The 15,251-nt window shown below is 36.9% G+C and overlaps 1 protein-coding gene across 2 annotated transcripts in view; it reads left to right on the top strand.

The window, feature by feature from the left end:
* The window catches only part of ALG5 (ALG5 dolichyl-phosphate beta-glucosyltransferase), a 20,650-nt gene extending 5,399 nt beyond the window's left edge, over window positions 1-15,251 (top strand). For both annotated transcript variants that reach the window (XM_071448432.1, XM_071448431.1), the window contains 5 exons: window positions 576-689; window positions 1,979-2,038; window positions 4,801-4,952; window positions 12,730-12,815; window positions 14,013-15,251. In XM_071448432.1, the coding sequence (XP_071304533.1) occupies window positions 576-689; window positions 1,979-2,038; window positions 4,801-4,952; window positions 12,730-12,815; window positions 14,013-14,125 (525 nt within the window). In that variant the 3' untranslated portion in view covers window positions 14,126-15,251. The remainder of the gene's footprint in view (window positions 1-575; window positions 690-1,978; window positions 2,039-4,800; window positions 4,953-12,729; window positions 12,816-14,012) is intronic.

Genomic DNA, 15,251 nt, shown 5'->3' with positions numbered 1-15,251 from the left:
CCTGTCTGGACCCCTTCAAAAATTATTAAATATTTCTGACCGAGCATATAGCAAATTAAGCTGTGAAACCTGTGCATCACAAGTGTTTTGCAGTGATATTGTGTCTTGAGACTTAGTCTTAAATTAGTTTTGAGAAAAAGCTCTTGAATTTTCATGAAAAGGTGTTAGGAAAAACTCGCACTGCATCCTCCTTTCCACAGTGCACGTGACCAAGAAAGGCCATCCACTGCAGTGGCAACTGCTAATCACTACTTCTTGGTGCTCCCCTCTAGAGCTGACTGTAGCAACTTGTTGCCCTTTAGATTTAGGGTTTCCTGAGAAGGATTGTTAGCCTTCCATGTTCATGCATTGTCTGTCACTGTGGACGCTCAGAGTATGAAGTCTCTAGATGTTATTACCATATAAATAGATATATTACTGTTAGTAGCAGAAGATTAAGATTTACCTGCTGTGTGGAATCTGTGAGATATCACTGTCTTGTTACTACATAGGTGTTTGGAGTGTCTTGCATCTAGCTTATGACAAATAATTGGTCACAAAGGTATTGATATTTGTATTGACTATTTTCATTGCAGGGTGTCTTTAGTTCTCGGGGGAAAACAATTCTTATGGCTGATGCAGATGGAGCTACAAAATTTGCAGATATTGAAAAAGTAGAAGAAGGTCTAAAGAATCTCCAGCCATGGCCTGTGAGTATAAATTCTCATGCTTTTACTGCAATACATGCATACTTTAATACACAAGATCGACTTTTGTAGTTTTCTTTTGAGATCCAGTTGAAGATCTAGGTGTAAGTCTGAAGACCTAAGTATAAGGTCAGAATCCTCAGGAATTGGCTGTCAGAAGGAGCTTTCACTGAGTTCTTACCTCCTTTGCATCCATTGTGCCTACTCCAAGGCAGTACAGAATGTTCTGTTTGCTGTTTATCCTTCCTGCAAATTGTTTGAAGTTGTTCTGTTCTGTATAAATGCCATGTGATGCCTACTTAGTCTTCTTTGTGAACTGTTTTGTTTTTTCATTTTATCTGATGTCATCCTGTATACCTTTAAGGGTGCATCTTAATTCCACCCTCTTTTATATAGGTTTTCTTTTCTCAGGGTCCTTAGTTTAATGACAGTATTTGGAAGAACTTTTATTGTAAACAAAAGTTCAAGAACCTGTGGAACAAGAACAGCTCCCTGCACAGTCATTCTCTTTTGGGAGCTTGACTTGAAAGAACTGAGGTTTATTTTCTGCTTAAATGCAGATGGGTGAGGTACTTGTAGTTGGTTTCCCAGAGTGCCAGAAGAGATGTGCAGCCTTACAGACAGAGCTGTGGGGGATGTACCTGTGCAAGGGGTCACAGCCTGTGAGTGCAAGAGCCTCAAGTGCAGGACCCAGCAGGCAGCGTGTGACCCTGACACTTCCCTACCAGGGCTGCAGCAGCTGCTGGTTCTCCAGCACTGGCCTCAAATAGAGTAGATTTGAGAGATTTTATGTAAGAAGTAGTGTGAGAATAGTGTTAAACCTTTTGTTTTGATCATATTGATTTAATTTGAGATTATATTTTTTGTTGATATCATGGCATTTTATTTGTTTGAAGATACATCAGCGCAACAAGTGCTTCATTCTGTTATTGCTTCCATCATGCAATATTTAAGTTCTTAGTTCCTAGGAATGCTGCATACTTATCTGTGCTGCTAACATTTGCCATGTGCATAAAGTAAACAATTTAAAGCTAAACAAGACCTGAATAAATTGAGGCAATTTGCATGCATCTTATGCAAATTGTAATAAACTTTAGATTGTCTCTTAATTGTAGAAGACTGATTTAGGGTCAAAACCTAGCAGTAGAAGAAGTGCACCTACAGGAACCTGATAAGTATACTGTTTTGAAGTTGGTTTTTTTTTTTTAATTTTATGGTTCTCAACACAAGATTCCACCAATTCAAATAATATTCATTTAAGAAACAACTCTTTAATTTATATTCCTGTACAGGAAGGGATGGCTATTTCCTGTGGTTCTAGAGCTCATCTGGAGAAGGACTCAATAGCAAAGGTTTGTTTCCATTTCCTGCTGTGTACTAATAACCAAGTATTTCCATTATTTGTTTCTGCTCTACAGGTTTTGCAAGTAGATAATCAATATTTTTTTAAAGAATGGAAGCTAAAAATAAGGAAAAGCTTGTCATACATGCAGGATGTCCTTCATCATATACAAAGGATGTGTTCTAGATTTTAAGCACTTTGAAGTTATTTCAGTTAGTGTTCCAATTTATGGATTTAATTTTTATAGTTGAGAATATTTCACAAGCAGAGCTTCTAAACCCTGACAGAATTGGTAGCCAGTAACCAGTACTAGGGCTCAAAGGGAAGGCAGCTGATGAGTTCATTATTATTGATTTCCTTGCAGTGCAAGAACTTGGCCTGCAGATCTTGAAACCTGTTTAAAATGAGTTAGGGATAATTAGCAGCCAGCTGTTTGAAGAGTACCTCTATTCATGGGAAAGTGGTTTTAAGTCTTCTGTATTACTCATAGTAAAATTTTTGAGTTTTGAACACACAGACAGTACTGTTCTATGTGTAACTCTTGTGTAATAAACAGTGATGCAGAGGCACATGGCTTTATCTTGTATCTGATTTTCTGATGTCTTGGCAGACAGTAATTGACAAAGCACAGGCATGGAACTTGTATTGCAACAGACACATTGCTGGGCTCATTTTTTAGCATCATTGGACGTGCTCTTCATGGTGAATGTTCTCAAGAGTAAGCTTTGTTTATACTGATGTTTAGTACTTGAAATTATTCTAAAATATACACACAACTACTAAAATAGTTACAGAAGTTCAAAAGAAGTTACACTGGTAATGTTCAGCCTCTCGTAGATCTGTACTTTTTTCTTCTGGTTTATCAGATAATATTGGAGTGGGTCACTCTTCCTGAGTTCTTGCAAATATTGCTGTGTGTGTATTTACATCCTCAGTGCATCCTCAAAGCATCCTCATCCTCAAAAAAAAAAAGAAACCAAAACCAAAAAAAGAACTCAACAAGAAAATAACCTTCATCATTTTCAGAAACTAGGAATTACTATGGGGAGATTATGTAGCTGATAAAGTGGAGCCCAGAAAAAGTGTTTCATTGCATGGTCAAGTCCTGGATGTGGACAGACTTTTCTCAGTGTATTCATTTTTCTTGAAGGTCTTGCTACATTAGGGAGAGGAATTGGAACAAGACTTCCATCTTTTAATACAAAAGTATAATTGTTAGAACATGTCCATCCTTTGCTTCCTGCTTCTCCCCATATTTCTGAATTTTTAATAGAGGAATAACAAATTGGTTAGGTTGTACTGATTTGCTTGAAATGTGTAGTCCATTTCATTTCATCACCCAGTTGTCCCTAGACTGGAATAGAAAGACTACCTTTACTATAGTGGGACAAAACTATAGTCTTACATACCTATTGTATAGTGCAATAGGTATAAAAAAGTTGCAGAGCAATCTTTTAGATGTTGGGATTTCTCTATGGACTTACTGGCATCTAAAACAGTAGAATGAAGCTGTGATAAGCAGCTGTGTTGAATTTATTAAAACCAGAATTTCACCCTTTGTTCAGTCTCAATACATCAAGAATTCTGGTCTGCCTCCAGAATTGTTAGTGTCCTTTAATGAATCTATACTATGACTTGCATAAATAGTCTTAGGAGTGGTAAGTATAACTCAGGACTTCCTCTTTGTTAAGTAAGTGCACAGTTTCACTGTCTGACAGTCATGCATCCTAGCATTTTCCATCTGGCCCTGGTGGGAGACTGGTGTTCTTGGTCACAGAGCCAAAAGAGCCAAAGAAGCCACACCAGATGCACCATTAACCTGGGGCAGGAGCACTTTTCAAAAGACACAAGCCATGAATTTGGTTTTTCTTAAACCAAAGGCTATTACATAATAAGCCAAGCATCTTCTCTATTTTTCAAGTGAGATTCTAAATTGTTGGCTTTAAAGGCATCTCTTATCACCCAGAGATACTTAACACTTGAATCATTGGCTCCTAACAATTTTACATGGTATATGGCTTGCAGTCATAGACACAATCACTTAAATTTAGCTTGAGAACAGCAGTGAGCTCAGAAGCAATTTTTAGATCACAGTTCTAGTTGTTTAGGAACTGTCTTGAATAAAAGACTAAGAGGGACCTCTGCAAATCCAGACTCCAGCCTCTGGAGTTCATGGCCAAACTTATCTGTATGATTATTATGTCAGGAACACAAGTGTAACCAACAAATAGTCTGGGTACATTTATCAGGAATATAAAATATATCTGTGAAAGCAAAAGAACAAAAGAGATGACTGTAACATTGCTGGAAATATAAAATAAAATATCTTGCACAGCAGCCTTTACTTTAGACCTGATTTTCAATTAGTCCATTATATACTTCCAAAGAATCATGCAGAAGATACTATGGCTGTTCCACTAATTATTTGAAGTTCAGGTGCAGGTTCTGCTTTACTTAATAAGGCATAATCCAGAGTGAAAAACTGCTCTGAATTGGGGAGAGGGGAAAAGGGATCTTGGATTTCTCCTATCCTAGACTATACACATGACTGGCAAGTCTTTCCCTAGATCAAAATATTCCCCTTTCAGCCAGTATTTTGTTTGTACTGTAACAATTGGTAAGTTCTGTTTTCATTCCAGTGCAAAATACAACCAGTTTACAAACTTTGAAAGCTATCACGAAACAGGGTTACTGTCCTGTAAGACAGCTCTCTTCAAGCATTTCACTCATCACTCAAATAAAACCACCTAACTTCTTGCCTTTTGTCCACAGCGCTCGTACTTTCGAACTCTCCTCATGTATGGGTTCCATTTCCTGGTGTGGTTTCTCTGTGTCAAAGAGATCCGGGACACGCAGTGTGGATTTAAACTTCTTACCAGACAAGCTGCCTTGCAGACTTTCTCAAATCTTCACATAGAACGCTGGTAAATTGTTCCTTTTTTGTTGGTGGTGTTTTTTTATTTGGTTTGAAAAAGTAATTTTAGTGTTGCAGCTACGATGAAGCATGTGATGTCTGTGTATGCATCTCAGCTGCTCAGTTTAGCCAGTTATAGTATTGCCTGCATGGCAGCTTTGATCTCTGGTTATGTTAAAGTATCCTGGTAATTGCTAGAAATTCTATGTTCTTATTAAGATACATTGTAGCAAAGTAGTTGGGTATTTAATTTTATTCTTTATTTAATTTCATTCTCTTTTCTCAAAAGATGTATGTAACCCTAGCTAGGATTCTTTGGTTTTGCCTTGTCGTAGGAAAAGGTAGTTGTTTAGGAAAGAGGAGAGGGGGAAAAAAGAGGAAAAAGGCCTCAAACAACTGAAAATCCCAATAACTCTTCTTTCTCCAGAAGAAATTTCAAACAAACAGTTTTTCATGGTGCTGTAATTCACTCCCAATTTCTGAGAGTCCTCTCTCCTTTTACAGATATAAGCAATGCAAGCAGAGTAAGAAATAGAGAGCAGCTGTTATTATGATTAGGACAGTTAAGAGTTATTAATCATATTCAAATCTCCTATCAGTGTTATTTTTATACATTACAATTCAGTAATGCTTAACCAAAGTATTTTATGTAAAATCAATATCTGATAAGGTGTTTGTAATTGCTGAGGACTGTAAAGTGAAAGCAGATGCTTATTCTTTACTTACTTTCTTGCTAAAGTATTTTATGTGAAGAACATTGACAGATATCTTTAATTTCAGAAAACTGAAAATTATGTGTGTTTTTTAAATTACTTTAGAGCTTCTTTAGTTATAATTTAGCTACAACAGTTCCCATATGTGAGTTATACAGCCATGACAGCTATTATGGGACTGAAGCACTGTTTTCATGCAAATACCATAATTTCTGTAGATTTTCTATGCCACAATTCTTGCTAAAAAGGATAGTTTAATTAGGTGTAATCAAACTTCTTCAAACTATTTTCTTCATTCAAGAAAATCTCTCATGGGCTTCTGTGTGCTTGACAGGGAACAGAACTGCTGAACAACGTTCCTGAACACAAACAGGATTATGTGCAATCCTACAGTCCTAGTCAATTCCAACGTGTATAGTTTCAGGCTGAGCTCTGACAGCTATACTGCCCCTCCAGACTTTTGCAGTTGCAAAGGTGGTGTTTGGGCACAAGAATCTCATGTGGAACAGAGAGCTATTGTTGCATTGAACTGAGCAGTCAACAGTCAGAAAATCACTTTCCCACCTGAGTGGGTTGCTTATTGCACTAAAGGAGACTATGGATGAGCCAGAAGTAGGATTTGTGCTGCTACCTCCAAACCCAGTCTTGATCTATAAAGCTCTGTAAATTTCACATACAGGATTTTTCTAAGTACTAGTAATAAATGGTTAAACTCATATGTGAGGCCCAGAAGTGCACATCTCAAAATTGTCTTATTTAACTTCATTTTATAAATTAAGCACTTCAAGAAGAAAACTGAAAGAAGTAAATGAGTATAATCAGTTTCAGCTGTAAATATTCAATCTTAAATTTTATTCTTTTTTAAAATGAAGGATTTTTTTGTAATTGGATTTATTGGTTATATGAAGTGTTTTGTAGATAAAAATGAGCTTTCTTCTGCCACTTCAATTACCTAGCACCAAAAGAATGAAAGAGTAAAAATAATTGTGCTGTACTCTGTTATCCAGGAATAGAAGCAATGAAAAAGGAGTATTGTTAACATTTTATAGTAATTATGTTGTTTGTGTGGAGCATACAGGCAGATCTTCATGTCTTAGTTCATTGAGCCTTGTGTGTGCCACTAGAAGATGAGCCTTCTATTCTTGCTCTTTTATCTACAGTAATCCATAAACTAATTCTTGTATGTTTTATTATTTATTTGAAATGTGCTAGTTAGTGATGAAGAATGCTTGTTTTGTGTGTCAAGAAAAGAACAACTCAAGTTCTTCCAAGAAAGAAGCTCTTCACATAATTATAAGTCAGAAATTGCCTAAAACAGCTATAGATTTTTTGGATCTTTTAAAATTTGGTTTACTTCTGTATAGACTGGCAATGTATTTTCTGGTTTCATGCTCATCTCTCAATCAACAGTCTCTGTGTTTACCTGCCTTCTTTTTTATATTTATTGGCTAATTTAAACCAAATCTGACAGAACAGTAGAGATTTCAAGATCAAAAGCTTTGGCAAGGTGTGTGGAAAATTAAACCCTCTTAGAGGAGAGAAACTCAGATTATTGCCACTGCTGAAGAAAAAACCCTATAATAAGGTCTCAAAAGTTACTTTTCTGCTCCACAGCTAGTCATTTAGCATCTGTAACTGGAAGATAGCATGTCAGTGCACAAATCAAGTATTGTCCCTTTCCCAGTTAATATTAAAAAGATCGGGAAATAAACTGGGAGATGAAGAGGTATAAGTATGTGGGGAGAGTGCATATATTCAGGGAACTTATAGTCCTAAGTGAAATGTCAACATTGTACAAACAGTTGGGATAATTGCAATGGAAATTATATAGGGACATCAAACATTCATCCCATAGCGTTAGATTTCTTTGTATGTAATTGTGTAAGAATCTGAAATAGCTCAATGCTGGAAACTTCTTTTTAAGCAAATCTGGTATCTTTCCATTGCATAACATGTGTAAAAAGGAAAATACAAACTGGTTAGACATTGTGCTATAGATGTTCTGTACATATCATGAGTATGGAGACAGAAGAGTAAGAAATAGTAGTTGGAATTGTACTTCTGCTGACCTGGAGCAATGTGGCCCCAGCTGGGTCACAAAGCAACTTGTTCATACTGAAACCATCAGCAAGGGGTAGCAGAGGCACCACTCTCTTGGTACTGCGTAACAGGCTCTGAAATCTGGATTTATTTCCGCTTCTACGTCACTGCACTGGGGCTACTTGACATCCAAGGAAATGGACATTTGATTCTCATTGAATCTTAAAATCCCACAAGTGGGGTGCAGGTCTGTTAGGTACTTGAAGGGGTGTTCAGTTCTGTGTGGTCAGTGCTCAGATGTTCAGTGAATAATGGGGGAGGATGCTGGATTTAATAGAATAAAAGCCATCTGAGTTAAGCACCCTGGTCCTTGAGCCTGCCAAGGGCTCCCCAGCTGCTGCACTGGAACGTGTGGTGAGCTGCTGAAGGGAATGAACACCAGGCTTCTGCACAAACCAAGTTGTCTGTCCTGTCTGCTCAAGCTTAGTCAGGCTTGGATTTGTGGGGTTACTACAGTGCTAGGTGAAATGCTTATAAAAAATGCTTAGACTAAAATTGACGCATAACATGTTCAGTCATCAAGTTAATACAAAAGTACTATAAAATCAGCTATCTAATAATTCCCACCTGCTTAGACCCTCACTTCTTAATGCTTTCACCATTCTTTTTCCATTCCAGTGGACATTGATGTGAATATCACCTCTTTAATATTAAAAACACTAGAAAACAGACCAGAATTTTTCTTCTTGCTGCACTGAATATGATTTATAGATGCTTACATTTAAGAAATCTTGAAACTGAAGCATACAAGGAAAAATACAGTTTTATTATTATGGCAATAAGGATCATGTAACACTTCTTAAAGAGAGACAAAGATATTTCCTAGAATATTTTTTCATCTAACTCTAAATTTTAGAAGGCATTTGAAAATTAATAGATACTACAAACTGTTTATATATTCGATAGTTACATCCTAAACTGGCTTTTTTTTGTGAGTGTTCTCATTGTCTTTTTTGTTTAACTGTCCTTTGGCTGTGTATATATGAATATAAACGAAACATTCTTGAAATTTACTTTCTAAATAGCAAAGTTTTGACATTAGTTTGAAATGAAAGCAACCTTTTGAACAGAGAGCATATGCTTTGTGTTTTAGATTCTGAATTTGATTACACAGCTAATCTGTTTTCAGAAATGGATGGAGCAGATTTTTTAATTTAAAACTTAAAAGAAAATTAAAAGAGATATAAAAACATAACAGAGACAGTTGGAATTAGTCACTTCAGGCTATAAAAGAAGATCTAGTTCTGCATCTACGGTCTTGACCTAAAAAATGTAACTGTTCATGTTAAATTTTGATGCACAGGAGAAATACTGGAAAATTAAATGGTCTCGCTGGCTGAGTTTTCCTATCCTAAATTTGATCATTGATTTCTTCTGACAACAACAAAAAAAGATAAATTTTCTTCCAGCCAGAAAATGTCTATCCTTAGGAGAACTAGACATAGCAATTACAGTCCTACCTTTATGATAAAAGGAGGGGAAATTCAAAATGTAGTTCTAGTCCTGGTTTGATGGACATATTTTTGTGAAGTGGCAATTTATGATGGCATTGTACAAGTCAGCAGATCAATGAAGAGATCCAATTGTTGCTATTACTTTTATCTATAAAAATTGCCTTGTGCACTGAACAAGGCATGCTGTGTCACATTTAAAACTGGGAAATAAACTGGTAAAAAAATGGTTCTCCAGTTTGTCACTAATCTCTAAATATGAGTTGCTGTATAAAAGTTACAGAAAAATAAGCATTCATATTGCTGCAGGGATATTTTTCCCAATTTTGTGCCATTGTAGACCACCACAAGCAGTGGAATGAATTGGTTTTTTCCTGGTTTTGTGCATGGCAAGTAGAATTTTTTATCGGTGTCTAGTCAATGCAAAAATATTTTTGTATTTTTGCTGTTTTAACTCTGTCTGTTTTGTCTTTTAAAAAGTCCTGCTCTTGGCTGACATGGACTCTCAAAAGCCCAAGTTCAGCTAGGGCAGTTCTGGCAGTCTAGCCCACTTGGCATCTTGTTTCATGGTTAGACCTCTTTGACCATTGGCTGTTTTCTTTGCCTTTAAGAGTTTCTTGGAAAAACATATCTTGGATCTACAAAACTCGTAAATTCCAGTTAGAACATTATAGCTGAAGGCCTGATTTTGTTTTTTGAAACACATAATACTGGATCAGAAGAAAAAAGAGTCCTAGTGCAATTTTAAAATACAGAATAATTTTTAAGGATATTTTTTTATAAGATATAAGATTTTATAAGGTATTTTATTATCTCAAGCATCTTAAAGCATCTTAAGGATTCAGTTTAAAAAGACTGAATTCAATTAAACACCTACCAACTTGGTTTTCAGATGAATTTTAGCCAGCATTGTCTTAAATTGTAACTTAACCAAAACACAACCACATGGAGAATTTTTTCTTTACAATATATGTTTGTGGTAATTAGCATGTCATGGAGCTACTATTAGAAATAGATGGGGAAATCATTCCTACCATAGATTTTTGGCTATCTAACTCTGGATACTTAGATTGGAATCTAAATTTTTTCAGGCTGGAGCCAAGTTTGGGTGTTCTGAGCTGTGTGTCCCCCTCCCAAAAGGCAGCAGAATGAAGTACATGGTGTGAATAATATCTTGCTGTTTCTGGGAGCAGTTCTCTCACAGATTAACTGCTCACAAATGGCACATGAATTGCACTTACAGCTCATCCACGGGTGTGGCTTTGATCTCCTCTAGGGTAGGCTCTATTTAACACAGCAAGTTCTATATGGTTCTCCTGTACCATCTGGATCTGGTGGTCAGCAGTGTGCCTGTACTGCTGTCAGTGTATTGAGCATACTGTAGTCTGTATTCCCTGACTAATCATCCTGGCATACTGAAAGGTGGTGGGGAAAAGGGATGAAAAATGATAACCCAGTGGTATTCTACTTTCAGCTTTGAATAGGTTGTGGTTTTTTTTTAATTTCAGGATATGTTCACTGTTACCCAAATGGCAACCACATGTAACAATATTAGTGTTCAACCTGATTAATTCCTGTGCTTTTAATCTCTTACTTTGAGCCCTGTAGTTCACAGAACTATTTAATGTTGTTGTTCTGTGATGTATGTGCTGACATTCCAGTAATCAGTTGTCCACAGGAATTACTGCAAATAACTATTAGTTCACTAGGCTAATAGTTTATGTAATACTTTTAGAGCAGCTCATGCAGTCTAATTCATCAGACAATTATTCTGCGTCTCTTAAGATTTTTAGTCATTTAAGTAAGTATTACAAAATTAGATTTAGTCTTACTACACATGATTCATAAACATTCAAAGGTGAATACATTGGGTTTTTGGCTTACAAATGTAAAATGTCAGCAAAAAATTAAATACTGCCTCTTCAGTAGAAGAGACCATGGAGTGATTAATAAAATAATATTCAACCCTCATGTAAAGACAGTAGTGAAATGACAGGGCTGCTTGGAACAGATTTAGTTCACTGAGGTAAAAAAATAATTTATTCTTCTAACTTTTTTGGTGACAGTGAGAAGACCTGTGTCCTAATCAAAATCAGATTTGCAAAGCAGCTCTAAATTCCCTGTTCACAATAGCTGTAGCCTCTGTAGATAAGATCTGTCTGTGCTGCCTTTGCTTGTTTTAATGCTGTCCCGTGTAGAATCAGTGGCTTTCCTGTCATGTACACGGAGAGCATGAGTCCAGGTCTGTGCGTGTGTGCCTGTCATTCCACCAGCAAGGCAGCCTGCTGTGGTCTGCACTTCAGGGGGAACCTACCTGTGTGTGTCAGACCTACCTGCACATTTCAGAGTGGAATGCTGCTGTTGTTGCATTTATTAATAGTTTTACAGAAATGCACCTCTTAAAAGGAGAAGGTGGCTTGAAGTAGAAGGAAATAACATCTGAAGTTGGCAAGCAACCTGCTAAAGTATGTCTTCTGCCTGCTCTTGATCACTGTCCCTTTCCATCTTTTCTCTAGTGTTAAATGGAATTACCAAAGACATGAATTCAAGCAACTCTTTAAGCATGAATGAATAATTTTGGGGGTTTTTTATTGCATGCATTTCCTCCAGTGGCAAATTATTTTCTTTCACTTCAAAAGAAAACTGTCTTTGATTCAGCAACGAGAATTTAAGGCAAATTATCAGAATCTTCTTAATTGTGATTTGTGTTCAACTCTGGCAGTTTCATATGCTGATTTCTAAACAAGCATTAAAAGCTGCCATACTACTTGTTGCATATCAAGAGTCTGGTGTTTCAGAGCCAGAAGGCCTACTTGAGAATGCATTTACAGGAATGAAACACAGACAATTCTCTGTGCAGAGAACTGAGAGGATTAAGGTGCATTCTGGACAAAGTGAATAGGAAGGAGCACCTGACACAGCATGATCACTGCCCCTATTCATTTTGCCGTACAACCTGCAAAAAATTGAGCCAAAAAAACCCACATCTCTCTCAAGAGGGTTTTTGTGTTGTGCATTAAGTGGTCACTAAACTGTTGTTTGGATTCGGTTGTGCATGGTAACATAAATAATTTCTCACTTCTGTGCTGCTGCCTTGAGTTCTTTAACTGAGAAAGTAAAAGGAGCACCCATCAGATCAGCATAAAGCCACAGCAGGTAGATGTCCTCTTTCATGAAACTACTAGAGATGTGGAGTGGCACTGTACATTTGACTGCTTGGTCTTCATGGTGTTCAAAAACATTTAAATTGTGATTGTGACAGAAGGAAAAGCAAGAAGCGGCCTGAACACAGAGTGATCTATACCTTCAAATACAGGACACAGTGAAGTATCGTTATTGTTGTCTGTATTTTGGCTGTGTTGTGAGATGTTTAGTCAAGAAAATTAATTTCCCATCCATGTGTATCTGACCCATAGAGCATTGGTATCAACTGCATAACTGAACAGTCATTTAATTAACATTTCCACTGTCTTTCATCTGGGAGTATGCGTGATTATATTTGGTATTTTCTGTTCTTCTTCAGGGCGTTTGACGTGGAACTTCTTTATATAGCCCAGCGCTTGAAAATACCTATAGCAGAAGTTGCTGTCAACTGGACTGAGATAGAAGGTGGGGAGATAGTTCATGTTCTTAAAAGATTCCTGACATGTCAATCCAGAATAACAGATCCAAGGTTATTGCCCTATTTACCTGGTTTTGATAGCACAAAGCCTTCTTTCCATACTGAATTTCATGTCCTTGCCAGCCTGTTGCTATGGCTTGGTACAGAAAGTGTATGTGAAGGGGTAACATGGCAGAGAAACTCTGCAGTCCCACTGGAGACAAAAGTAAGGAATTACAATGCTAGGACAAAACACTGTTTTGGCATGTCTTCTTGCTGCAATGTGTTAATAAATTAGTGCAGTTTTAAAATACTGTGCAGGGAGTCTGACCATTATCACTTACTGATTCAATTCCATTTCACTGTGTCTTGCCTTCCAAAATTCTCAGCTACTAAGGCTTCCTCTAGAGCGCCATCTCTTCTTAAGATGTGATATTGTTTCAGACCTGCAGGGAGGTCTCTGCCACTAAGTTATGGGAAGTATAGCTCCATGCATATTTCTTCAGTGCAGAACCAGTTTAAGAGGTACTGCTTGCTTTGGCTCACTTCCCCCCATCAAATGCAGTTCCTTTATTTTTTTGCCCTTTTCATGTTTTTTATCTTTTTTTTAATCTCCTCAACACAACAATTTCTGTTGTCCCCTGGACAACAGAAATTACCATGAACTTTAGTAATGATGAAAGGTGCAAGTAGAGAATGTCCTGAGCCAAATTTACTAGAAATGTTTCCTTTCAGTGCAGTTCCATGTGTACATTGCACCCAACACAAATATTAACAGAGATGGTAGAAGGCTTGGTTTTGTGGTGTGGGTTCCTTGCCTTGCCTCAAGATAGATACCTTCGTATTATTGTTGTAAGACAAGCTGGTGGTCCTCTTCTCCAAAGCTGCTAAATAATTGGCTTAGCTATTGGTGTTCAGGTTCCTCTTTACTTGAACAAAGCCTTGTCACGGAGAGCAGTGCCCATCTTGTCACATACATGGAATTACTGCGCTGCTTGCAAACTAGAGTGTCTCACCTATGGCATAACGTAATACTATAAAGCACTTGCTTTCAAAATGTATATTTTTTATTAATGTTAAGATCTAGGTTGTGGGGCTGAATATGCTGAGAATGCAGAGGTTTGTGACTGCTTAAATGTGAGTCTTGCCGGTGCTCATTTTTTTCCTAACAATGTCATTCTGATTTTCTTCTTCATTAATCACAGGTTCTAAGTTAGTTCCCTTTTGGAGCTGGCTGCAGATGGGCAGAGATCTTCTTTTTATACGACTGCGATATATGACTGGTGCCTGGAAGCTTGAAGCAAAAAAATGTAATTAGGTTATTTACATTTTCCAAATATATTATTATGCTTAATGGAACATAAGAACAGTTTCAATCAAGTGAAGTGGTGGTGAAAGCTGAGGTAATTCTTCATTGTTCCTCTGTATGTTTCATTTTTGCAGCATGTAAGTGTTTTATAAGATTGTCAGCAGAGAATTTCTACATTTTGAAAAAAAAAGCATTTCCAAAAAGATTTTCTTATGTGATAATCAGTTTTTTATTTTATTAAATAGTAGCTTTAACATTTCTTATAAATTCATTCAAATAAATTTATCTGCTTTTGTCTCATCATCCATCTGGAATCTCCTTATAAAAAGAGGCACTCTGTTTGACATTGTGCAATGTTCTGTTGTGAAAGACCACAGCCATTTGTTTCTGTTACATCTGGAAATGCTAGGACAGAATGCAACTTGAAATTATCATTCATGGTTCACACTGGTGCATGTGTAGATCAATGTTATGGGAAACATTCATGGATTTTACTGAGTTATAAGACTAATGTTCATAAAGTTGTTCTCAGGACTTCCAGTAGTCCCTTGACATTCCAAATGTTTTTGTCTAAAGCTGAAATAGTTTTCCTGAAATCCAGCTGCAGATCTTTTCCAGACTGTAGAAGGTCTAAGAGAAAGCACATTTAATTTTAGCATGTCTTTTATAAATGTGTTTTGCTCATACATACTTAGTAGTGCATGCTCAAGGCTAGGAGTCCTTGACATCTACAGATCTGTAGTGAAAAGGGTATGGAAAGCTCAGAGCATGCAACAGTGAGACCCAGTGTACACTGGGGACCTGTGCATTAGTAATGCCCGTCTGATGTTGTCATGCTCCAAATGAGATCAGAGACAGAGGGAGGGTCTTGACTCTTTCATACTAATGTCACAGTAGCAGTACTGTAATGTGCTTTCAAAGTAGCTGTGAATTGCCAACAGACTAAGCCAATCTGTCTTCCTGAAAATTGTACAAATTTGAAGAGCTTTAAAAAATGAGCGGTGTATGGTTGTACTTTCACATATGAATTCACTGGTGATTTTTCTTATTCTTTCTGTAATACTGACTTGAGTTTTGCTTCTCTAAGGGTTACCTCAGTTTTCTATAAAGTGCTGGAATAAATTCTCAAAAAATA

This window comes from Agelaius tricolor, unplaced genomic scaffold (assembly GCF_023055355.1).
Source record: "Agelaius tricolor isolate 1412-34295 unplaced genomic scaffold, bAgeTri1.0.p SCAF_26, whole genome shotgun sequence".
Classification (NCBI taxonomy): Eukaryota; Metazoa; Chordata; class Aves; order Passeriformes; family Icteridae; genus Agelaius; species Agelaius tricolor.
Note: the sequence above shows the minus strand (reverse complement) of the source record. Positions and strands in the feature narration are given on the sequence as shown.